At 34.4% G+C, this 27,604-nt stretch overlaps 1 protein-coding gene across 2 annotated transcripts in view; it reads left to right on the top strand.

Moving 5' to 3' along the window:
- Nucleotides 1-7,997: 7,997 nt before the first annotated feature.
- DSP (desmoplakin) overlaps nucleotides 7,998-27,604 on the top strand; it is a 49,636-nt gene continuing 30,029 nt past the window's right edge. Inside the window, exons 1-4 of one of the 2 annotated variants that reach the window (XM_031946880.1) lie at nucleotides 7,998-8,615; nucleotides 8,706-8,823; nucleotides 24,356-24,461; nucleotides 26,869-27,017. In XM_031946880.1, coding sequence (XP_031802740.1) covers nucleotides 8,495-8,615; nucleotides 8,706-8,823; nucleotides 24,356-24,461; nucleotides 26,869-27,017 — 494 coding nt within the window. In that variant the 5' untranslated portion in view covers nucleotides 7,998-8,494. The remainder of the gene's footprint in view (nucleotides 8,616-8,705; nucleotides 8,824-24,355; nucleotides 24,462-26,868; nucleotides 27,018-27,604) is intronic. The other variant, XM_031946881.1, reaches the window with a different exon arrangement.

Genomic DNA, 27,604 nt, shown 5'->3' with positions numbered 1-27,604 from the left:
TATAAATATTTTTGTACATGTTTGTAAATAGTTCCTTTTTAAAAAAGAATCTCTTTCAGAACACATGCTTACTAGTCCTATTTTTAAATGAAAGGGTAGGCATGATTTTATAGCCCTTTGGGTATAATTCCAAATTGCTCTATAGAATGTTTGAATCACTTCACAATGTCACCAACAATGGATTAATGTCTCAATTTCCTTATATTCCCTTCAACATTTAAAAAAAAATTATTAAGACACTCAATTAGTGCAAAGGCACTAATATACAATTTTTATTTGGAAAAAAATGATGAATGTATTCTTTCAACTCAACAATTGTTTTTTTAAAAATTTCAAATCCCTTGCCCCATTCCCTGTAATCTTGAAGTTGTGAAAATACTCGCCATCCAGGCAGGATAAATATTCATTCTAAGACAAAAACAGTTTTCTTTGTAAAACAGAGAAATCCTTTACCAAGAAAACACAAAGCTTGCATGGAATTTTGAAGACAAGGAATATTTATGTTCAAGGTGTGTTGTTTCTATAATAAATCCGGAATGTGTCTTACTGTTTTTTCCTGCTTAGCAAGGTCATTTCTTTGGTCAGTCAGGGAGAGAAAGACTGTACCAACGATTTGCTTTTATCAGTTCTGGGGGAGGTAACCATGAGTGGGTGGAAAAAAATAGCTGACTGTAGTAGAGTGGCTTGTCAACAAATGCTCAGTTTCAAACTGTGAATCACTGACTTTTAAAGGCACATAACAAGGGACAATGTAGCCCATTGTCTAGGAATCAAGATCTGAATTTAAGTCGAACAGGCGCTATAAGCTTTTTTAACCTGGAGAGCTCTCCCACAGTATAAATTACATAACACTTAGTAGTCAATTTGAATTGTTAGAGGAAGTTTCCAAACCTTAATTTTCCTGCCCTGATTAAATTATATACAGACCAAAATAATATTAACACCCTGATACTTTATGCTGAATAACTGGCCACACTTGGATCACTGAATCTGAAAACTTTGAAGTGAAGAACTTTTTCAATTCTGTATTTTAAAATTCTTTGTTTATATATTTACAGGCCCTATGGTTAGAATGCCTGGTTAGAAGTCAGGAAGAGCTGAATTCAAATCCAGCCTCAAATACTTACTAGCTATGTGATCCTGGGCAAATCACCTAGCTCCTGTCTGCCTTAATCTCCTAGAAAAGGAGATTCCAAAAATTCCAAACCACGCTAGCATTGCATTGCTGAGAATAACAAAATCTTGCTGAGAAAAACCATAGACAATATTGTCCTCAAATACTAACTTGTGACCTTGAGCAGGTCATTTAACTTGGTTGGCCTCAGTTTTTTAATGCATAAAATGGGAGTAATAATAGCAGTACTTACTTCTCAGGGCTGTAAAGATAAAATGAGAAAATGTTTTAACAAACTCTTTTTGCCTTTTGCAAACCTTAAGGCAATATATAAATGCTACCCATTGCATTATAATTATTACAAATGAGGAAACTAAGGTCTAGAAAAGTTAGTCATTGACTCATTACATAGTTACTACTGAGGCAATTAAGTGGCAAGGGAAAGAGTACTGTACCTGGAGTCAAGAAGACCTGAGTTCAAATCTATATTCAGACACTTATTAGATGTGACTTTGGGCAAGTCATTTAACTCCATTGTCTTCAGTTTCCCCAATTGTAAAATTGCCCACCTCCCAGAGTTATTGTGAAGATCAAATTAGATAATATTTGTAAGGTACTTACTACAGTGCTTAGTACACAACAGATACTTAACAAATGCCTTTTTCCTTCCTTTCTACTTAGTACTAGAACTCAGGTATTTTAATTCTCAGGTCAGTGTTTATTCTACTATTCCACTCTGACTCAAAACTAGGTTAAATATAGTGCACAGAGTGGAGATTTTTATTTCTTTGTGTATATGTATGTGCATGTATTTTTCAGGTGATAACATCCAATTAAATGTCTTTAATTTTAATCATTTAATCCAACAAATAAGAGGTAACAGAATACTGCTATTAAGTAGAGATGCTCATAATTAAGATTCAGGAATGAGTTTCTGATATATATTGTTACATTGAGAGCATTGATTTTTTTTGGACTATATCCATTTTATAGACCACAAATGTTTTAAAATTGCACTGTGTTTATGCTTCCTTCCCCTCTCCTCCATGCCCCCCCCCCCCCCCCCCCCCCCCCCCCCCCCCCCCCCCCCCCCCCCCCCCCCCCCCACCTCCCAACACATTGTAATGCTTCTGGGAGGTAGCCTGGTAACTTAAAGAAGAAAACTTCTATGTTGTAATTAGTGAGTATAAAAACAAAACCCGAAAGGTTATTCTTGAGTAGAACTGGGATATTTTGGTGGAACTGAGATAGAGAAGGGAAAAACAAAAGAAACAGTTCATCATTGCTTGATGTTTTAGGTAGTCCTCCCCAAAATATAACATAACATAATATACATTTGTTAAGCACCTAGTATGTGTCAATCACTGTGATTACACATGAGAAAAAGAAAGAATCTCTGTTCTCAGGGAGCTTACAAGGAGGTTACAATCTAATGGGGAAGACAATACAAAAGGAAGCTGAAAAGTAGGGGTGAGGATGGAGGTAAAAGGTATCTATCTGGGGCAAGGGAGCATGATGATGATAGAGTTGACTCCAAGTACAGCTGTTAGGAAAGGAAGAGTTAGTTGACTGGACTTCTGAATACTCTTTAAATTCTAGCTTTTCAAGGGATTTTTGCTCCCACTTTCACTGGGACAGAAGCTACTATCACTCTGATTAGGGTAGAAATGATGAAATTTGAGTTTCAAAACTGAAGCAAATCCATATATATATATATATATGTATATATGGAGTTTATATATAAAACTCCTTTATAAAATTCCTTAATAATGCAAATATTGAGACAAAGATCTACAGGTAGTGATGAAAGACTTTTTTGTCAATTGACATCAACTTTTTACATCTCAAATAAGTTGCAGGGATACACAGGTATGCTTCACTCACTTGTCTTATGGCAATCTTGGTCTGCTATAAACCTTTAAAAAAAATTTTTTTTTAACTCCTCACTAGATCTAACTCCACAGTAGATTTATGTTTATATTTTTTTCTTAGTGCACTCTTTTGTTAACTACTATCTACATGGACAAGAGACAGGAGGATTTAAAAAGTATGGTAAGACATAACTATCAATAACCTGCCTCAATATAGATGAATTTAGATGAAATGACAGCTATCTGGAATTGGATAAAAAGTTTGGATTCCATCTTTTGTGATCTCTTTCTTATCTCCTCTCATTTCTTATACCAGGAATGGAAGTATGATGAGCTTAGAGAAAGAATGGATCATACAGAATAGTTTATAGGCAGTGTGATATAAAGGGATGAGTGCCTTACCTGGATTCAGGAGATATGGATTCCTAGCTCTGACATTTACTAGCTATATTTAAGGACGTTAATTCACCTCCTTTCCAATTTCCTTTTATATGTTGTCTTTCTCCATGAGAATATAAGCCCCTTGAGGATAAGAATTATCTTCCTTTCTACTTCTATTTATATTTTCAGAATTTAGTTTACAGTATCTGGCAGAAAGTAAGTGTTTAACAAATACTTATTGACTGATCTTTCTGAGTATTAGTTTTCTCATCTGTAAAATGGGGATGGTTTCCATCCAGACCAAGCTTCTTAAACTTGTGACTACTTTTTGCCCAAGCAATTTTTATGCAATCCCAGGTAGAAAAGTATATGAAATAGGTATACAAATTAAACATTTGCTGATAATAAATCATAAAGAAAATTATTTTAAAGCAGTTCTTTTTTATAGACATAATTTTACTATTTATTAAAGATGAAAGCAAATTTGTATACTAATGGGATAGATGTGCTTCTCTATTTTTACATTAAGAATCACATTTTGGCAGACTATTTGATACCTTTTACTGCTGTTAAATTTTTCAAGACCCTCCACATTCATTTAGCATACCCCATATGGGGTCATGATCCGCAATTTGAGAAGCTTTGACTTATACAACTTTCCCCCCAGGGTTGTAATGAGGAAATCATATTGTAAATTAGTATAGAAATGTGAACTATTATTTTAATTAACAAAAATTTACTGAAGTTTTCTCTGTTTAAGACAATTTCTTTCTCTTTCTTCCCTTCTGTTCTCTTACCAATATACAAATGTACTTTGGAAAAGTATAGACTAAAAAAACTGTAAGGATTGTGAGTCTCTTTGTCATTGTAAATTCATTATTTTTTGATATATCAGGATTTTAAAAAATAAGAGTAAGTCACCTATAAATAGAGTTATTATCTTTTTGTTAATGTTCATCCTTCTTTTGGATAGTATTGTTCTTGAAAGCACCTTTTTCTATTAGAATATTTAATTTAATAATTATAAATTCAACTACTTGACATTGTTCATCTGCAGATATGTCCTCCATTCACCAGTTGTTCAATAAATTTCCCATATTGCTTCAAAACGGTTTGTTTGGAGGTTTTTTTATCCTTTTCTGAAAACTTTTTTCTAAATGTTGTCCTGAGAATCAGGAAGCAATGTGTAGAAAATACAGAGGCGATTTAATCATATAAAGAAGAACTTTCTAACAGTGCTAATCAAAATTGGGATGAGGTGATTCAGGAAGCAGTAATCTATAAATGAAGTTCTAGAAGATAACTTTTTTGTTGTTGTTCAGTTGTTTCAATCATGTCCAATTCTTTATGATCCCATTTGGGGTTTTCTTGGCAAAGATACTGGAGCAGTTTGCCATTCTCTTCTCCAGCTTATTTTAGAGGTGAAGAAACTGAGGCAAATAGGGGTTAAGTGACTTGCCAAAGGTCATACAACTAATAAGTGTCTGAGACCAAATTTGAACACAAGGATGATAAATCTTCCTGGTTCATCATGGTACTCTTATCTACTTCAACTTCCAGCTGCCCAGTAGATCACTAAAGATAGAGAAATGAAGGAAGATTAATCCGTTGTTAGGGATGTTATAGAAGGGATTTTTGTTGAGATATGGATCAACTCCGAAGGTTCATTCCAACTCTCAAAGCTTGTGATCCTGTATTTTCCAACCTTTGATTTTTCTATTTCTGGGCTGTATCCAGTAAGGATTGTCCTGAATGTGCAGTATCACTAATACTGACATTCTGTTGTGCCAGTTTCCATAAATTGTCCTGCCTCAATTTCCCTAAATTGTTCTACTTCAGTTTACCTGAATTGTTCTGCCTCAATCCCCCTCATTGCAACCCCTGCCTCCTTCCTATTGGGACTGATAACTTAGGGCTGGCTACTCTAGGGTCATAAACTGTAAATATTTAATCTCAGAGGGGGAGATCTTCTATTTCAGACATCCTAGCTCCTAAGTCCTCCTAAGTTATCAAGAATTTATGGTTCTCACCCCTCCAACCTGTCAGAACTGGATTTATGGTCCATTCCTGGAAATTACCGCATACCAGTGCTCACTCTACTCCCCCTTCTGTCTTTGTGTCCCCTGATGCCTAGAGCCCTATAAAAATCCTTGGAATTTCACATGCTATGCTGAATTTTTTGAGATGAAAACGCTGGGGGCAAAATGGATTCTATTCTGCCCCCAGACAATCTCTTCCTCTCAGAAATTCAAGTAAAATATTAAAAACTCTCTAATTTCTATCTTGCCTCAGTTTCTCTAGCAATACAATTCAATTATCATTTTAAAAGTTACGCTACTGTACATGCATCTTCTAAGATTTACTAGAGAAAATGGATTCTTTTTTTTTTTTTTTTTCATTCAAGTAAGCCCACAAAGGAACATTACCCCCAGGAGAAATAACAACTATCCATCGTAACTATTTTCTTCTTGGAATCTAGAGGTTAAGTAATGTTACTTAGGAGAAGGATTATTACTACAGGGATCATTAAATCTAGGTTATATTACAACATGATAAGGATGTTTTACAACATATCAAATACAATAAAACTACAATTCTCTATGGAAGAAAACAGGGTAACCCAGAATAAAGTGAGGATTAATAGTCTGGTCTTGCTTCTCATCAATCAGCAGAATGGCCTTGGGCAAATCATTTTATTTATTTATTTACTATTCAATTTATTACTCATGGAATGAAATTAGACTAATATCATTAAGATCACAGATCCCAGAACTTTAAAAATAGATAAAACTTTTCATCAACTAGTCCAACACTTTCAAAAAAGCAGAAGAAACATGTTTTCTTGAGAAGAATTTAACATCATTGCAGTTGAAGGAATACTTCTGAAAATCATGTAGTCCCACACCACTAAGAAGAAATGGGCTTATGCCCCAATTGATAAAAAATCAAAAATATAATCTGTGTTCAAAGGGCTATAAATTCACGCATATTCATTGATCTAACAACACCACTATTGAGCATGAATATACCAAAAGGGATTTTTTTAGAAAAGGAAAATGATCTATATGTACAAAAAATATTCACAGCAGCTCTTTTCAGGGCAAAAAAAGTTGGAAATTGAGGGGATGTTCATAAATTGGGCTCAAAAAAATGTGGTATGTGTTTGTGATGGAATATTATTATTCTATGGGATATGATAAGTATGATGCTTTCAGAAAAATAAAACAACACCTGGAAAATCCTCCATGAACTCAAGCAAAGTGAAGTATATTATATACAAAATAATAGCAATGTTCTGGGATGACCAGCTGTTAAATGACTTTGCTGTTCTCAGTAGTACAATGATCCATGATTACTCTGAAGAATTTTTTATGAAAAATCTTATCTATACCCAGAAAAGGAATGATTGTATTTCAATACAGATAGAATCATTCTCTTTTTTTAAAATTTATTTTTTTCTTGAGGGTTTTTATTTTTATTTATGTGGGAAATCTATGTTTTCTTTTACAATTTAACATGGAAATGTTTTGCATAACTTCACATATGGTTTCTTAATCGTGGGTGGGGAGAGGGGAGAGAACCCAGAACTCAAAAATTTTAAAAACAAATGTAAAAAAATATGTTGTTTTATATGTAACTGAAGAAAAAAATAAATAAAATACAAGACTAAAAGGGCTTGGAAATAGACAACTTTGGATGGAGAGTTATTGGTTGCACCATATACTTTTTCAAAACTTGAAAATTTTAAAAAACTCCTCTCTAAAATTGATGCCTTTCTCCATTCCCCAAATTAAGCTTCATCTTGAAATTAATATCGCATGTACTTGTCTACCTTATATCCATCCAATAGTAGGTAAATTCCTGGAGGGCAGAGACAACGTTGGTTTTGTCTTTCTATTTCCAGCTTCCAGTTCATTGCATAGGAAAAGTAGAATTAAATTATCAATAGATAACTTTCCTGAAGGATAAAAATCATATTGCATTGTGTTCTTAGCGCAATTTATTGGGGGAAAAAAAGTGAGTGTCTTCTCAAAAGGGCATTTTATTGCCCAAACTGATTGACTTCTCCAGGAATTGGTATCTCTTTTTCTAAAAGAATAAAGGAAAAACAGACACATTAAGGCAGCTATCAAGATAATTCGAGCATAAGACACCCCACTTCCCCTAATTGAATAAATACTTTTTGATTTGGCATCCTCCCGTTTTGGAAAGCCCTCGGTAGATATCCAAAGCCGGTTTACTGTGTTACCGGGAGAAGAGATGCCCCAGAAGGTGCGCTGTTCTTTCTCTTCCCCTACCTCTTTACCCTTCCCCAAGCAAAAAGCATACTATTCTTCCGATTCTTGGCTTCAGTCTTACTTCCAAGAATCACCAGCTCAAAGGGCGGAGCTACTTGGGCAGGGCTCAGGTGCGGCAAGGAACGGAAGGAGCTAAGCCAGGTCTGGCTAGTAGGCTGGGCGGGCCCGGCAGAGACGGTGGGAAGGAATCTGGATTGTCTTCGCGTCCATGAGACTGCCAGGAGCAGGGGGAGGAGCTGGAAGAAGACTGGGCCAGAGTTCTGGATAGGTGGGGGAGGCGCGGCTCGACTGCTCCACCACGCCTGGGTGTGTTCATTTAAAAAAAAAAGACCGACGTAGAAGAAAAAGAAACGAGCCAGGTGTGGCTTCGCCTTTCCTGTGCCAGCGGGGAGGAGACTAACCCTCCGCCACCGACCAACACCAACACCAACACCCAACGCGTACCCAGTTTCTCTGCTCCAGCAACCATCCGAGAGCAACAAATTTTCCTTCTCCCTGGAAGCCAGCCCTCTTTACCACCACCACTGGGCACTGCACCTTTCCCAAGCTCTACCCCTACCCCGGCCCGGCCCCACAGTGGGGTTTTCTTCTTGACTCTCTTTTGTTCTCTCTTCCTTACTTCGGTCCCGCAGTGTTGTCCAACTCTGCCCCCAGAGGGGCAGAGAAGAGAGAAAACCGGACTTAAAAGAGCAGCTGTACGCTCCTGCGGGGGTCTTGGGGAACTGAGAGTTTTTTTTTTTAAATTGTTAAACTCCTTTGGTTACTTTCTCACCCGCACAACTTTTGCTTATGCCTCAGTCCTAAAATCGTTATATTGATTTTTGGCCAAGATGAGTTGCAACGGAGGATCCCATCCGAGGATCAACACCCTGGGTCGAATGACCCGAGCTGAATCCGGCCCGGACCTACGCTGTGAGATGACCTATGGAGGAGGCGGCGGCTTCGGAGGCGGTGGTGGCGGTGTCTGCGGCGTCGGTGGCAGCGGCGGGGGCGGTGTCTGCGGCGTCGGTGGCGGAGGCGGTGTCTGCGGCGTCGGTGGAGGTGGCGGTGTCTGCGGTGTCGGTGGCGGTGGTGGTGGCGTTTGCAGCGGGGGTTCCAGCAGCAAGATGTATCACATGCGGAGATGTGCCGTGACTGACCAGAACTCCGATGGCTATTGGTGGGTAACCGCGGGGACACTCTCTGGCCCTTCCCGTCGCTCTCTGGGGGCTGGTGATGAGGGTTTCTGTGGACTTAGATACCTGTACCAAGAGAGGATCGAACATTTCCGCTTTTCCCAACCCGAGAACTAGTTACCCAAGGGGCAAAAGTCATTATACTTCAAAAGAGCCTTGATTTCATTCTTGTGGGTACTTTCTCCAAAGACCGACATCTCGATCATTTCCATTTCTTAAGAGACGGATTTAAATGCCCTAATTTTAAAATATGAACTTTCTTCTGTATGTTAAAAAAAAAAAAAAGGAAATTAAGAGGAGACCCAAAGAAATAAAGCAAGGTTCACTTTTCCTGTAGGAAGCCAGCGGAGTTTCTGTACTCTGCTAGGGTAACTGGTGGGAATGGTGTGGGAGGCGAATGTATGTATTTCACCTACACATTTAGAGAAGACTAGTTTGGTTGGGATTCCTTTGCTTTGCTCAGACACAGTGGGTGTTTAAAATTAAGAGGTACCATTACGGGGACACGATCTGGGAATCAGTCTTTTATTGTGGTTTAAAGAAGGAAGCTAGGGGGAAGGGGACTGGGAAACAGCTATCATTCATCCAGTCTGCCCCCATATTAAACTACTTGCGGTCTATAGTGAGGGAGCGGGGAGGGAGAAGGAGGAGAGAGGGGAAGGACCTGGTGGGAAAAATGTGGTTTTGCCTCTGGGTTGTGTTTGGAGACTAGCTAGTCGGTTTCCTTTTTTGTCTTTGCTTCCCCATGTACCTAGTTCAGTACCTGGCACTTAGTAGGAATTATTAAATGATTGTTAATTAGTTGCTTTGTTGGGAAAGCTAGATATTGTTGGTAAAATCATACCGTCCTCCCCTAAAATAAGCACAGATTTAAAAAACCACAAAAGTTGAAAAGAGCTTTCCTGGATCCCCTATCCCCCACCCCTTCAGTTTTAATGTTTGGATTTGGGGGATGGTAACCGGTTGCTAATCTGTCTGGTGCCTAGTCCCAACATAGCTCTAATTTAGTTTTATTATTCTCACGGAAAACTCGAAGAAGCCCCCCATAGCGCCTTAGGCCGGGTCTCACCATCCCTTTTTTCCTGCAGAGCCAGGAAAGTCTCCTACTTAGCTACTGACGAGTCTCTTCCTCGCCTATCTGCTGGGAATCCCTCATCCTCTGTCTGCCCTGGGTTTGTCCAAAGAGCTTTTTCTTCCCAACCCCCCCGAATAGTTCTGGAGTTATTCTCATCTCTTCTCCTGCCAGAAGGAGATGAAATGGAACTCATTCACAAGTTCAGAGATATATAGCTGTGTTCAAATTAAGAGGGTCTCGAACCTGTAAAGGGAAACCCCAAGTCACCTGCACTTGTCTCTCCCGGGCCTAAGCCTCCAGATGTTTCGGAGCTTCGCTCTCGGAAGCTAGCTGCCCGGTATCTGTCGATAGTTGATGCCCCAACCCAAGGAAAGTGATCTTATATTCCCTTTTTCAATATTGAAGAAATCATAAGGAAAGAGGGAAATGCTTTAAATTGGTGAATATAGGGTGCCTTTTGTTTGGTGCCATAGATCCTGTGTCATCAAAGAAGTGTTTCCGGGGTAGTAGTGGTTCCCCAGCGATTGTGGAGAATTATTGAGATGGCTGTAAAAGGCAATGGATGGGTTGCTGTCCCTTTCCATCTACCTTCCCTGTTGTTAACTCCTGGAATGGCGTCTGGTGACTCTGAGAGGGCCACTTCCAGAACTGAAGAGTCACAAAGAAGTCGGATTGTATGTGAAGAAAGAGCTCATATAATGTGATTTTCGTGATCGGATTTCTCATGGGTTTCTTGATGTGCGGAACTTAAAGTATCTTCTGTATTTTGTCAGTTTCTTCGATTTTATTAGCTTGAATCATCTCTTTCTTTCCTCTCCTGTGCCTTAGGAAAAGAAGAATCTGGGGTGCTTTTGCACCTTGTAGTTAGCATTATGGCCTTAGGCTGGGGTGGAGCTGAACCGATATGAAAAAACTCAAGATTTTTGGTTTGAAAATAGTTTTAAAATTATCTGGATTATTAAAACTCTTAAACTACTTTCCACTCAGGTCTAATTCTTTTCAAAGTAATTTGTCTGTTCTAGATATTTTTGTGGTTGCCTCAAGACTGTCAATCATCTTAAAGCTATTCTTGTCTGAAGGAAATCAATTGGAGGTTTTGTCAAAGAAAAAGAAGCCAAGCAACAGAGAATTGCAAATAGTATAATGTTGATTATATAATTAAAAAAAAAAAAAGAAATTTGACCACTTTAAAAATCTTGCTCTTGCTCCTCCCCCATTTTCCCTTCATGTTAACTATATTCAAAATATACATTCTTTTTCTTTATGGATGAATTTGTACTAAGTCAAAATTTATATAGAAGTTCTTGAAAGCCTTTCAATAAAGCAAGGTATTTGGCAAAGTTTTATTTCTTGAAAGACAGTGAATGTTTTAATTTGCTCCTCTAGAGCTAAAGCCCAGAAAATGCTTCTTTAAAAGGAAAAAATAATTAGTCATTTAAATACAATATTTTGTCTTAGGGTACTAAAAATATTGTAGAAAGAAGGCTGATTATTTATGTGTAAAATTCTTAATACTGACTAATAGCCTTTAGTTATTGAAAAAAATGTTGTGGAAGATAACTCATATTTTTTAAATCCCTAAACATTTATTTTCTTTTTTTCTCCTGTCTTCTACTTGTGAATTCCTTTACTAATAGCAAGACTTACATATTCTGTTGGTGGAGAAAACAAGACTTATATAAACAGATAACCTAATTTTCATACAACATTGTTATTTTACTCATTGGCACTGATTTTTCTTTATTAAAAAAGTGATACTTGTGGTGCTTGGTTTGATGTCATTTGGTTCAATGTGCATACAATCACAGGCTTTATTTGACATGCATTAGCTTGCTCTCATTCTTTTAGATTGTGTAATATAATTTTCTTAGATCTGTTTCAACCTGAATTTTTGAGAGTACAGTGGTTATGGAAAATAAGAATAAATAATAATAAAAGCAATAATAATGATAATTTTAACTTTTTATGTATAAAAATTTTACTCAGGATCTACTGTCATAAAAGTGAATATAAGCATTCACTTTTTTTTTTCCTAGCAGTGGCAATGATTAGTACAAATTCAGCCTTTTATCTGTAAAAAATGGCTTGCAAATTTGGGAAAGCTCCCTAAAAGAGAAATTGTGGTCTAAGTCCTTGGGTAAATGTAAAGTTAACTCATATAAATAGGAATGGATCTTAGTGTTGCTAACACTATATTTTCCAAGAAGTATCTATATCAGTCTTAGAGAATCCTTTAGAAAAAATTCCCTCTCTCTCCCCCCTAGAATAGTAAGTAATAACTTGGAGTTAGATGATCTAAATAGAGTTCTGAGTCTTACTTTGCAAGAGGGTTATTTTCTTTGAAAAAACTATATTCTCTCCTCCCTTGGAAGATTGTGAATTAAATACTTTGCAAATCATAAAACAGTAATTAAACACAAACTATTGTTTTTCTTAGGGCTTTTTCTGAGTATTCTTTGACACAAAATGTTTCTCTAAAAAACTTTATATGTATAGTTCACATATGTGGCTCATGCATGTATAAACCACTTAAAAAACCAAGGGCTGAATCTGTTAAACAGGCTATTATTAAAAACAAACACACTACAAGTTGTATAATTGAATTAAATTAGTGACTTTCAAAATAATGGGTAGCTTGATCCCTTTCCCCCAATTTGGTTAGTGTAGAAGCAACTGAAATACATTTTTCTTTCCATAATTAGTATAAAATAATTGCATTTTGCCTTCATTTAGTTTTCTAATGTTATCAGGGTTTTTTTTTTTTGTGAGACATCTGGGGTTAAGTAACTTGCCCAGAGTCACATAGCTAGTAAGTGTTAAGGGTCTGAGGTCATATTTAAACGCAGATCCTCCTGACTCCAGAGCTGGTGAGCTTTCCACTGTACTATGCTGCACCCTGTCTATCAGATTTTAAGAGAGTATTCTTTTAAAAAAAAATTTTAAATGTCAGCATATTTAAGTAACAAATCCTTTTACTTCTTTGGATTGATTGGAGACTATGTGAACTACATATAATCATTTCTCTGCACCATGGTTTGACAGTGCATTACTATAGTGCTCAGTAAATCTTCATTTAACAAAAATTGGACTCACCTAGAAAATTCTACTTTGAATTCCATTTAAAATTGTGTTGTTTGAATATTTTATTCCATTGAATCAGAATTAACATTGTTTTCATTAAAAGAATTCATAATTATGTGCAATGCATTTTTATCATAACAAAAACAAGTTAATAAAGTAGATAGCAGGGCTAGGGGCAAGTAGGTGACTAGTTGACTACACACTTATTAGCTGTGTGACCCTGGGCAAATTACTTATCCCAATTGCCTTGCAAAACAAAACAAACCAGCAAACAACCCCCCCCCCCAAAAAAAAAAAAAAAGTAAAGTGAAGAGATACTATCTAAACTAGACTGAAAGCCCATTCACAAATCTCCTGATGGATTTGCTAGAAGAGTAAAAGCAGAACAAAAGAGACTAGAGTTAATGATAGTTTTGTCCTGTGTAGCTCTTTGATATTGCTTCTTTTAATTCCCTTGGTTTCAAAATCCTAAAGTATGTAAACTGTACTCAATGTTTCCTTTTAATATTAAAAATTAATTTTCTCTTTCTTAGCATGTTATTGGCTTGGCATATATATGCGTGTATGTATGTTTGTATGTATGTCATTTCAGCTTATTTATGAGGCCCATAAGCATAATATATTAGAACCAGAAGTGGTGATATAGATCATACACATCCAACCTTCTAATTAAAATAAATTTTTTAAAAAAGAAACTGAAGTAGAGAATGATTAGATTACTAAAGTTTAGTCACCTAGCTAGCAGAATCATAGGATACTAGATCCAGAACTAGAAGCAACCTTAGAGGTCATCTAGTTCAACTCTCTCGTTTTTATAGATGAGGAAACCCAGACCCAGAAAAAGAGTTAAAGAGATTTGTTTGCCTAAGATTACTCATGTAGTGGCAGAATCAGGATTCAAATTCAGGGCCTATGACTCCAAGTTATTAACACTTGTGTTAGCCTGTCTCGCTTTAGATCTTCGGATAGATAGTCTCTTGAGTGCATAATTAAATGGTATAAATGAAGTAAAACCGTAATCAGGAGAAACTGAAGAATTTTAGTGCTCTAACTCCTGAACTACAAATACACAAGCAATTTGACTTCATCTGTGGGTTCTCCATCCACTGATGCAGAGAGAAACAAACCCCTGTGTTTTCCTAGATGGGGTAATGAGTTGCTGTGGTCAAAACTATGTACCAACCCTTTCATGGTGAACATGTACCAATTAGGTAATTATTATATGGAAGCTCAAAATATATTTTAAAAGATTAGACCAGTTGTTGGTTTTTTGTTGTTGTTTTGAAAATAATGTTATCTAATATTAGTTTTAGCTCTTATTTACCTATATTCCTCTGACTATATTTTTATTAAATATTTGATTTTTTGAAAAATCCATTTCATTCATTTATTTAGTTATCTTCTATAGCATCTACTCCTCTGGTCTATTTGACAGAAATGCAGTTTGGGTTTAATATGGTGTTATACAAGCATAATAAATTATGGGCCAATTCTATCAAATGAGTTCCACCAATGGCTTTCTCCTTAATATGTACATATTCAAATTGTTGCTCAGATTATTTAAATGTCTTGGGAAGAAAAGGAAGAAGAAGAAGAAAAAAAGAAGATGAAGAAGAAAAATTACTGATGCCTCAGTACCAAAATGCTGAGTTTTCAGGGTGGGGTTAAGGAGGGACTGGGTGTGACTTTAGGTTTCCACCTCCCCAAAGTGGTAAGTTAACCAGTTTTTCCAGAAGAGGAGGTTCTATCTAGAAGGAATGTCTTTAAGAGTTTGAGGTTTGGTTCTAAACTAGCCACTGCTGGATAGTAACATATCAGCCATTCTTTCCATTTCTCCTTTTTGTTCACCAGTAATTGGGGAAAGGGCCCCCACTGGTCTTAGGGTTCAAAAGCAACAGTAATTGCAACTCAACTCAGTGAACTACAAATGTTAATTCTCAGTATTTCCTTTCTTAAGCATTTAGCAAAATATTTTTATTTAAACTCAAAAAGTAGAGGTCAAGATTTGTTAACAAGCAACTCAATAAAACAAACCTTTCTAATGTTCAGATAATTGATCGCTTATTTCTTGGAATAGTCAGTAAAATACCAATAGTTAATGAATGAAACACTTTATATCCTGTCATAACTTTAGGTTTTAAGAACTTAGAGAGTTCTTTATAATCTGATTCCAGTTCTCCTTTCTAGGTGCATTGTTCTCTCCTTCAGAGTCTGAGTTCTAGCCAAACTGTTTCTCCAGTTCCAAGACTTGACATTTCATCTTCCATCTTTGTGCTTTTGTAAAGCTATTCCCAAATCTGTAGAATGAATTCTTGTCTTTTAACTCATAGAAACCCTTCTGTCTCCTAAAGCCTGTCCTGATTCCTCCAGTAGCTGGTGTCCACTCCCATCCCCCTAGTTATTTTTTTGTTTCTTTTTTTTAGTGCATATCTTTTTTTCTCCAACAAAAATGTTACTTTCTTAACAGGCTGAAAGACTAAAAATTAAAGTTGTATTTTCAAGTGTTGAGCATAAAATCATTTCTAATAAGAATTTATATTCTTTCTTCTATATCCCCACACTCCCAAGAAATAAAAGGAAAACCCAATCTCTATGAGTATTCAATAAGGCAAAACAAAATGCTACATTGACTGTATCCAGAAATGTGTATCTCATTCTGCATATTTAGTCCATCATCTCTCTCTCTCAGGAATTGAGTAGAATTCTTCATCATTGGTCCTCTGGGATCATGACTGGTCATTGTGTTGATCAGAATTCTTAAGTCCTACATAATTCCTAATAATTTACTTGGCACTTTGTATAGTGTCTTACATATTCAATAAATATTTATTGGAGTAAGTAATGAATAGCACCTGAAAAAATTAGCTTATGTATAATTGTATAGGAAGGACTAGTGAAAAATGTAAATGTTTGAAAGCAATTAGGTTCATGCAACAAAAGAAATGATCAGAAATAGAAACCCTTATTTCTCTTGTGTTGAAGTTGATAAGCTCTAGTAAATAATAATAGATAAAAATAAAGAAAACTCAATTTTCAGAGTATTCTCTTTTCTTGTTCTTAAAACCTTATCTAAATCCAGACACAGAATTTCTCTCTTTCATTATCTGAGTAAGTTTGGTGCTTGTAAATATTCTTGAGAGCCATTTTAGCAAAGGCAATAGAAAACTGGTCTCAAAGCTAAGAAGATCTGGGATTAAGTTTCAGATCTGACACAATGACTATGTGACCCTGGGTAAGTTACCTGAACTTTTTAGTTTCATAGACAGATCTCTAAGGTTATAAATTGCTGAGAAGGTATGGGCTCAAATTGGTATGGGGTGTTTCCTCATCTGAAAATTACTTGAGCCATTGATATCACAGGCTTAGTTCCCATTCCTAGGTATTCTTCGAAAACTCCTGAAACTCCCAAATGACAGGCTTTTACTTGCTGTGGAACCTTCCTAATGTTTTCATTTAGGATGGCCTTAAAATCACACATTAAGATGAAACTCAAAACAAAGCAAAACCCAGCCAAATGAAAGTGTCAAAAACATGTCAAGTGTAAGCAATCTTTGTAGAGCTAATTATTGTGATCAGGCCTCTTCTTCAATTACCTGCTGCCCCTAAACCAAGATAAAGTATCAAGTTCCAAGCCATCATCAAATGGGGATTTTTTCTTAGTGGAAGGGTATATTTTTGAACTTTTAATTTTTTTTTTAAAATGGTAGGACTTTAGAAAGAGAATCAGATGAGGAACATGCTTGTGAAAATTGCTTTATGCTTTATAATTAAACAAATGTATTTTATTGGTTCTATTTTTCAAGAAAGTTATCATAGTGCCTTATGTGCTATACATTGTGATTATATCAATAAATATTTATCAAATGCGTCTAACTTGTGGGCACTGTACTAGGCACTCAGTATGTAAAGAGATATGAGACCAGGTTATCTGTATTCATGGGGTTTATGATAATTTGAGGCATAAAACATGTAGATAAAATAGAAGTAATTGCAACAGACCAGAAATATCCACTTAACAGAGGAAAGATCCAATTTTATGTTTAACTACTATCTAAAATGCTGTATGTTCCTCTTTAAAATAGTGATGTTTGATACCCCAAGTTGCTTTCTAAGACTTGCTTTGGTACAGCAAACTCATGCTTGGAACATGGTTTTAGTGTTTGGTAGCCAGAACCCATGCCAAACACCTTACAAATATTATGTCTGATCCTCACAACAATCATAGGAGGTAGGTGTTATTATTATCCCAATTCTTTCAAACTGAGCCAGACAGATTAAATGAGTTATTCAAGGTCACACAGCTATTAAGTAGCAGAACTTAAATTTGAACTCAGGTCTGTCTGATTCCAGCCCAGGGCTCTATGAATTGTGCTACCTAATTGCTCTGTCAACTTAGATAGGACTAATTTTAAAATTAACTTAATGTGCAACTATTACTAAAATAAAAATAAAATAAATGTTTCATTTAAAAATAGAATTTAAAGCTATAAGAAATCTTCCATACACACCATCAAGTTCAACTTCCTCACTTTACAGATGAAGAAACTGAGAAGTTAAGATATTTATAGAAATACTGGACTTTGGACTCCAAATCAGGAGTCTACTATTTCTACCAGTCTATTGTAGTTGCCAATATGTGAATTTTATTTTCTCAAACATAAGGTTGATGCATTTAAAGGGAAAAAATCAAAAAAGTACAAACTTCTGAAGCAATATAGACTCAGTACTTCTGAAGTACTGAACAACCATATTCATGTTACTCATTTTAATAAGTGGAAAAAGTACAATCATGGAACTTTGTTTAAACAAGTTTGAAGTGAACTTTTTTTTTTTTAAAACACATATAGGCTGCTTGAAGTATGAATCATTCATTTTTGTAAGCCTGAGGATAAAATAGAATTGAATTTTTAAATTAACATTTTTTTTTCCAAAGGGGGAAAAGTTTTCTTTAGAATAACTATTTAATGTAATTTTTAAAAAAGTAATTAACATACTTTTGTTTTTTCTGCTCAAATTAATGAATTATTTTTCTTTTAATATTAGGAAACAGTATGGTTTAATGGAAAAATCTTTTTAGATGGACTCAGAGGATCTATGTCAAAATTCCAGTTTTACTGTGGTCCTATAATCTAATGTGTAACTTCTTCTTTCAAAATACAAAACAATAATGGATTTTAGATTTGTTTCTTCAATAGAACAGCTTGAAGATTTTATTACCTTTGTGGAACTTTCATCCATGTTCATTTTATCATTGCACAAAATTTAGTTTTAACATTTGTTTACATACATAATAAAGGGAAAAAAATCCAAAAGGTATTAGTACATTTGTGTGCTATGTAGTTTTGTTTCTGGAAAGCTTTGGGCTTGGAGAAGGCATCAAACAGAATTTTTTGCATCCATACAGAAATAACAGCATAGAAACTTTAGATATAGCTCCTAAGATTGTGAATTCCAATTGGGTAGATTTTTGTGGTAGCCATTTTGTTGTACAGAGTAAGAATAAAAACTTTTTAAGACAGGGAAGGGATTTTTAAAGATTATGTAGTCTAATCTCTTTTTTCTACAGTTGAGATTTGAGCTGAGAGAGGTAATCACTTTCTTGTGATCATTTAATAACTTATTACAGTCTGGAGTCTGAAACACAAGTGTCCTAACTATCACATAGAGATCATGCTATTCTCTGTAGCATCAGTTTATGTGGATGCTAAAAATTCTAATGCTTGATGGCTTCTTGATTCTAAGAAGCCATGTGTGTATGTATGTAAATGCATAAAAGGTTGATTGTTTTCTCCAAAGTTTGAAGCTTTTGGTCCCCTTTATCAAAATCCCTTTTCCATATTCTTGATTTAATGTAATAGGCTCCAAGTTTATATCTGGTTCCTTTTCTCACCTTGGATTTGGGTTTTTTTTTCTCTATGCCATTCTTGGTATACAGCCCAAACTTGATATCCTTTAAGATAAATAAGTAATGCAGTTACCTTTTCATTTTTGCAATAGAGCCATTCCTGAAAAAGTGAATATAACTGGAATTTTTGTAAATATGATCATATTTTTTGGTGGACTTAGCATTACATTTTCAGCAAGTCCTCTCATATACTTTAGCTTTAGGTTTAATAACAATTTAGGTTACTTTCCCCTTCTTCCTTCCTTCCCCTTCTACTGCTAATCCCTTAAACAAGACAATTAATAAGGTCACCAAAGTGATGAAAACACAAACAATTAAATGTACTGAAGAGGGGTTAGGGTTACTCATTATTTGAACAAGATGTTTTTAACCTTTCTATATTAGAGATCTTTGGCAGCCTCATGAAACCTATGATAATAATGTTAAAAACATTAAATTAAATATTAAAATGCACAAAATAAAATATATAGGATTGCAAAGAAAACAAATTATTTTGAAATACAGTTGTCAATATATATTGTATACATATAACTATATCATCTAAAATATATCTGTATCTAGGTTAAAAATTTCTGCTTTGGAAACTTTTTTTTCAACTCTGAATAATTTGGTACTAATATGGTTGTTATACAAATTTATAAGTTCATGGGGGGCTAGGGATGCAGCATATTATGTCTGGAATAGGATAATATAGAATCACAAACAAACCTTTTGCTACTATAGGCAATTTAAAAAAAATAGAAGGCATTACAACAATTCTAAAAACACACTGAGAATAATTTTGGTACATAGTAGGTATACAAGTTATTTTTAGAGGAAGGGAGTAAACATTTATATAGTGCCTATTTTGTACAAGGTACTGGGCTGAGCACTTTTTATTAAGATTATCTTATTTTATCTTCATAATAGCTTGGTAGGTAGGTTCTATTATCATCTCCATTTTATAGAAAGCACACAGGGGAAATGACTTGCCCAGGATAACATAGCTAGTAAGTAAGTATCTGAGCTCAAATTTGAACTCAGATTGATACCAGGGTTAATATTTTATTCATTGTACATCAGCTACCTTTATTTGATCACTAATTTTTTTCCCCACTCTTCTTGCTTGGTTTATTTATTGTTCTAACAATATATTTCCACATAGCTTGGGTTTCTAACCCCCCCCCCCCTTTTTTTTTTTTAGCAAAAAAGAGTATTATCTAAATATATAATTTTTTTATTGGTGCATAAACGTCATTATTAGACAACTAGATGGCTCAGTGGATAAAGGACTGGGCCTAAAGTCAGGAATTCCACAAATATTTACTAGCTGTGACCCTGGGCAAATAACAACTCTGCCTTAATCTACTGCAGAAGAAAATTACAACTCAATCCCAAAAAACCTCATGGACAGTGTGATTTAAGAGGTCATGAAGAGGCAGACACAACTGAACAACAGCAACATACATTATTATATTTAGAGATATTCTTTTTAGAATTCTTTCTGAGCACTTTAAGGATTTTCAGATTCTGTAACTTTAGGTATAAAGGTTGATAGAGCTGTTTTAAAATTTTTTATATTAAGCTTTATGAAAAAAAGTTTGAAATAAGAATCTGCTAATAAGTTAAACAGGACTTTCTTATACCCTCCCCCCCATTCTTAAAATAGTCACCTGAAAGAATACATTAGCCAGTAGTATTGTGATAACTATTTTTTCTGTCCTTAATGTACCTAAATACCTGGTATTTAGAAATTGTACATGTATGTAGAAATTCAGGTATATAGAAATTGTACAATTCGAGAATTTTTCTCTTGATAAAACAAATCAGAGAATGTTAGGACATAGAGAGATTTTAAAGGTCACTTTTGTTCAATCCTTACAAATAGGAAAACAGAGAACTGTTTCTTTTGCTTTGTCATTTCCTTTTTCCTTTTTTCCCCTCATAGAAAGGGATTGGATTATAAAGAAAAAGGGAAAGGGAACAAAAGAAAAAAGAAAGTCATTGAGATAGCTTTAAAAAAAATTTAGACCGACCAGAAAGAAGCACAAACAAGATAGCTTTGAAGGCTATAAGTTGAATTTGTCACATACTTAAAAAGAAAAACAAGTTGTGCATAATACAGATCTGCAGTTTCATGTATAATCTTTTTTTTTTCCTGTTTGTGTTAATGGAGATGCCCATTTTATTTGGTGTTTGTTGTTTCATAATAAAATTGAAAAAGGAAAAAAGATAACAGAGGCCCAGGATAAAGTTGGTTGAAAAATTTCCAAGGTTGTTAAAGGTGAAGATGACATGAAAAGCTAGCTCATGGTGTCTACTGTCCTACCTATGCTGCTGCAAATACTTTTAGTTCTTTCATTCTGGTGCTTTACCAGTATTTGCACCTGGGTGAGGTAATCCTCTCATATTTTTCTGTGAAGATTTTCTCAGTAGTAAAGTATTTTTAATCTACTAAGGGACCCTGACTTTTCCAATCTAAGAAAGCCCTGTTTTATTTCTCAACATGGTACAGTGGACAGAACTGTGGTCTGGATTTGAAGGATTGATGGAAGCACTTGGAAAAGAATTTAGATTTAGACATTGGATGGAAAGTCCTTGAGAGGAGGGACTGTCTCCTTTCTTTTCAATGTTTTTGACCTTTGTATCCTTAGTCACTAGTCAGAGTCTAAGATAGAGGAGATGCCTCATAAATGTTTATTGATTGAAGCTATCTTATTTGGATGAGTCACTTAGCCTCTCTTTTAACCACGATTGATTATATGGTTAGAAATAGGAACTCTGGTATAATTCATTAAAAAGTAAAGGATTTAGAAATAAAAAGATTTCTAAAAGTATTTCTAGAAAATATCATTATTCCTCCCCAGTTAGTAATTGATCAACAAGCATTTATTAACTACTTTGTACCAGACTCTTTACTGGTCAGTAATGATTCAAATATAAAAAGCAAGACAATTCTTGAATTCAAGAGACTCCCATTCTACTAAGGAAATTAAGCAAATATTCCTTGACTGATGCAATTACACAAATCCTTTTGGATTCTTTCTATACTAAGACAGGCTTCAACAGTATTCTTTATCTCTGTAAGAACTAAAAAGACTTTTACAAGGATGCTCTGTTTTATCATAAAGTATTATGATTCATACATCATTGGGAATTTTGTACAAGTCGAGACAGCAAATGCAGACTTATTAGCTCTAAGCAATGATAAAAAAAAACTTTTTTTCCAGGCAGTATATATAACTAAGATCACAGGAGAATTATTGCATTGATAAAAAAAGGTAATATAAAATCCAGTAGGAAAATAGAACAAATATATTTGCAGTTGAATAACATGGAACAATTTGTTATTGTTGTTGGGTTTTTTTTGGTTCTTTTGTTGGTTCTTAGGGGTGCTCTGGATAATTGATGTGATTGTAAATTTTTTTTCACAAATTTATCAGAAATTGCAGTTAGATGCATATCTTTAGGACTACTTAACACTGTATTATAATGAAATAATTTTACATTTCACATTTTTTAAAAATAGCTTATGTTTTCTTAAGAAAATGAAACTAAGCTAAACAGTCAATTCATTGTTTATGGAGAAGTAAGATCTAAAAAAGTGTGCTGAACTTAGAATTAGGAAAACCTGGGTTCACATTTGATTTCAGTTTGACCATGGGTAAGCCATCTTTGCCTTCTGGGCTTCAGATATTATAGGGTTAGTAATACCTATCTCATGGGGTTGTCATGAGGCTCACCTGAGATTATGTATGTAAAATATTTTGCAAATTTTAAAGTGATATTGAAATTTCAGCTATTAGTTTCCCTACATTCTCCTACATAGCATTTCACTAATAGCAATATTTTTTTGGTTTTTGTTGGTGGACAGATGATCATGAGCTTACTTTGAGCTTGTCTAGTTTTACCATTTTAGAAGTACTTTCGTTCCTAGCTGCTGTTCTTTGTCCTTTGTTCAGAATGGTGATGCCATTGACTTGTAAGTGAATTGGATTTAAGTGAAACAGGGCTGTGTAGTCACCAACTTCATTCTCTCCTCCAGTCATATGGGTCCGATATATAAATAGGATGACCAGAAATGGCCCCACTTTGGGATAGATATTGAACAAAGGAATATCTCACTTCACTTTTGATGATAGACCAAGACTTGATATCCATCTTTTGTCCTTTTTCTCTCTATTGCTCTTTTTCCTAAAAGTATAAAGATTTATTCAGGGAATTATTCAAATTTCCCCCTTCTTATTTCATATTTATGCTCTGCAGGTTTCAACTGGAAGGATAGAAAAGAAAATTATCATCTACTTCTCTGCATACTACTCAAATTCCTATTAGCACATCCTCATAATGAATTCCACGAGGACAATAATTTATTTTTTTAGGAACACAATAAATTTAGCTCATAAAAGAAGTCAACCCTATCTCTGAAATAAAAAGAAATGCCCTGTACTTAGTAGAAGAAGGAAGAACTATTAGGCATACATTACTATTCTACCTTCTTCTGGCTTTGACTTTATATTTTCAAATTCAGAGTATTTTGTATGTTGGCTTAGCCTGTTGGAGAGGCAGACTTCCAGGGAGAGGACAAAAACTGGTGATGAAAAAAATATCTGTCTTGTGTCTTTATATTCCCTTTGTGATTTCTGTAAAAGAATTGAAATTGGAAATGGAGGAGAGGCCAAGTATAAAGCAGGGTGAAGAGAAATAGCTGCTACTGTTCATATGCTCTTAATGCATGCATCCCTAATTATATGGGATGTTTGTTATATTTATCTTGAGCTCTTGTTGAGTATGCCTTGTATTATTCTTACATTAAATTGTAGCATGATGTTTTTATTTTAACAATTTAAAAAGTAAACATTTAAAAAAAGTAAATATTGTACATTATGATTTTAGTTATGTGATGGGAGAAAGAAGACTCTTGTGCATGGTGGCACATTTTACTAAAAGCTATGGTTTTTAGCATTATTACCAGATTATAATATATTTGGTCCCAGAGAGTGCCAAATTAGAAATTCAGGTGCATTTGGTTGGGTGTTCCCTTAAAGGCATTCCTTTAAAGAAAGATATTTACCCTGTGTTAAGTTTGGAAGAATATTTTATAACTTTTTCTACATTAAGAACAAATTTCCAGTACTTTTCCTTATGCCCTTCCCAATTAATTTTTTTTTTTTTACTATCATTTTTACTTCTGCCATTGTTGAGTGAAAACACTCATCAGCCAGATTTTTCTTCAATTCTCCTTGTCCCTACAGTTGTCAAGCTGATTTATCATTGCCTAATCTGTTCCTATAGCAGGATATATGATGTTGTGGATTCAGCATTATAATTCACTACAGGAAAAAGTGGATATCTAATGTCAAGAAGTGCTGTATTATGTGGGAATGTGTGTTATATAATTTATAATAATTTTGTGGCAATTTTTCTTTAATACATCATTCCTTTCTCTCCTTTTTTTTAAAAATTGCTCCACCAGTCAAACTGGTGGCACAATTTGTAGGCACCAGAACCAGAACACAATCCAAGAGCTTCTGCAGAACTGTGCTGACAACTTGATGAGGGCTGAGCTCATCGTTCAACCTGTGAGTTTTCTTTATCTTTACCAAGGCTCTCAGAGGAACTTTTATTACTGTGACTCATTAGACATTACCTAACTTTGTTAAGAGTTTTCTTTTTCAGCAGACCTCTTTCAGATGATCTCATAAAGGCGAACTAACCTTTTATGAACAGACTGAAGTAGAATTTGTATCTTCTTATTTAAGTTTTTGTGTCATCTCATTAAATTAAATATGGCAAAGTCTAATATATTGTCTAACAAATATTAGATTTGTCTCAGTTCACAGAATTTTAGAGCTGGAAAGGACTTTAAATTAAATATTTACTTAGTTTAGAGAATATTTTGATATTCTGGTTCATCAGTTTCACTTTTTTATTTGAAAAATTCTTTATACTTCCATTATTTCCCATTAATATATTCGCCTCAGTGGAAATAGGTCTCTGAAAATCATAGCAAAAAGAGAGTACATTCATTTATCATATAAAATCCCAGAATAAGAAGGAAGCAACAATAGGCTGATAAAGCCATTTTATGGGCGAAATGTTGAGCAAAACAGTTTCATTTTTTTATATAAACAAAAACCATTTACACAAAATTGTGCTTAACAAATCCCCAAATATCGTCTTTTTAAAAAGATATTTTAGCATCTATTCTAAATTTTTTTTTCATTTTTAGCCTATTATTCAGGACCAGGCAATGTCTCTGAATTCAGAAAAAGTAATTCACAAAACATTTAATTTTTATTATTTCAGCTTTAGTTTTGTTCATAAAAAATATTTGGGTTCTTTTTGATATGCAGCAAATCAATTCCATTGTTTGTTTTGATTTGTCTTTTGATTAATGCCTCTGGTGTGATAGTTTTAAATATAATACTATGACATCAAAAATTGCCCCCTGAATGTTATCCTTTAGAATGAGGAAATGTCCTTGGAATGGTTTAATAATAAATACACAGCATAGCTTTGACAACTCCTTACAATCACCTTGAGTATTACTGTTGTATTACTTATGTGTGGACCAAATATATACCTTCCATCATATCATTTGTGTTTTAAAAAAATATAAATCTTATTGGAGGAATCATAAGTAGATATAGTTGCTAATATATTTAAGGTTTAAGTTTGGGATAAAGATGTAAAATTAGGGCTTCATTCAAACAAAGCAAAAAAGAGAAGAATTCAGAATCTGAATTGTACTTTTTCCATGTTTCCAGCTATATATAGACATAAGCTCATCTTTCTTTAATATTAAAAAAAAATGGTGTGCAATCAAACTTAAGTATCCTTAGGTGCCACTAGTAATATTTACTTAGTCTTTAGGGGAAATCAATCATATGTTCTTTGTGGCTATTCTCTTTTCCATTTATGGACTTTAAAATTTAATTTTCCTTCTCTCCCCAAATCTATCATTGGTATGTGTCCAAAACATACGAATTAAAACAAGGAAGAAAATAATTCCAAAATAAGATCATTCATGGCACTGAAATGGCATATCTTTCTGCCCTTTTGACTAAGGACAGAGAAAACTTCCTGTTTAAGAAGTAAAATAGCTGGTATAGGTGACAACATTGCATACTTTCTTTTTTTTAGGAAAACTTGTGGGTATGATTAAAGTGCTGCATGACTTCTTGGTGGGAGGAGTCATTCAAAAGAACGAACGATTAGAAATATCAAAATAAAAATGTGCTAATCTGTTTAATAATCCCCATTTTATTTATGTACTGGTTTTGTGTTACATAAACAGTGAAGCAAGCACACTGGAGTTGGTATCAATAAATGTGATTTATTGGTATTTGAAAAATAAAAAGAAATGGCATGATTTTGTCTGCTAAAGAGTCTGTCAGTAATGCCAATTATAGAAAGAATTTAGGATTTGGGGTACGTGGCTCTGGGTTCAAATGCTGATATGACCACTAACTAGCTACATGACCTTGAACAAGTAATCTACCTTTTTAAGCTTAATTTTTCTTCCCTTCATCTTAAGGTTTATCAGATAAGTTTTTGTGATTTCAGGCCTGGTACTCTATCCACTGTACCACCTAATTCTGGTATCTTATCCTGGTATGCTATCCCACTGCACCATCTCAATCAGTGGGAGATGCTGACGAATGACAGATGGTCTTTAGCTCCTTGACATACAGGAGAAACTCATAAGTAATTTTTGAAAAACTAGTGAAACTTCAATTAACTATCTAAAAGTAGTATGTTTGTATGGTATAAAATTGGGTTTGTTCCTCTTACCCCTCCCCCCTCTCAAATTACTAAGATTATTTTCTTTTAAGAATTTGGTGCAGTTAGCTAGGGAAAATGTATGGCATTTGACAATACACATAAAAAAGGAAACAAATTAAGTAGTGTTATCTGCTTGAATTAGCATACATGAAGTTTCCTTTTGTGAAGTTTTATGTCAATTATGTATATCTTTTTTCTCAGGAGCTGAAATATGGAGATGGGATACAGCTGGGTCGGAGTAGAGAACTGGATGAATGTTTTGCTCAGGCCAATGACCAAATGGAAATCACTGACAGCCTAATCAGAGAGATGCGGCAAATGGGGCAACCCTGTGATGCCTATCAGAAAAGGTATTGCAAATATTGAGCATTCATAAGAAGGCCTAGACCCCTTTATTAAAAAATAATAATAATAAATTCTAGCAAATTCATTTATATTGTTAATCTTCCCATTGCACATGTTTTCAATTAGCTTCTTTTAAGGAAGCTAAAATCTACTATATACAACTATTCTGGATAAAAGAAGTAATTTGTATAATGTGTATAGTATTTGTGTAAAGTAATTATGTGTAATGTGCAATCCAGTCTGCTTTGGATATCTTTAATCATCATCTGAAATGTCTCTAAGATAGACATAGAATTTTGGGTGGAGTTGTAAAGCAACTCTACAGTGAAATGAAAATGACTTCTCCAAAAGGGATAAACACTTGATATTGATTCAGGTGCCAATGATAAAGTCTGTTTTTTAGATTTAAAAAATAACATTGGCTAACTTTTTTTTTTTGGTTTATTTTTAAATAAAAAAAGCATATAAACTTTTATTCAGAAGATAGAGGATGGTGCTGATTCTGTACTTGGTTTCTTATTTTTAAAAAATCTTTATTGGTATATTTGTTTTTATATATCACCATTTCCAAATATATCCCTCTCCTTTCTGC

This window comes from Sarcophilus harrisii, chromosome 1, assembly GCF_902635505.1.
Source record: "Sarcophilus harrisii chromosome 1, mSarHar1.11, whole genome shotgun sequence".
Classification (NCBI taxonomy): Eukaryota; Metazoa; Chordata; class Mammalia; order Dasyuromorphia; family Dasyuridae; genus Sarcophilus; species Sarcophilus harrisii.
This window is presented reverse-complemented; position numbering and strand designations above follow the sequence as displayed.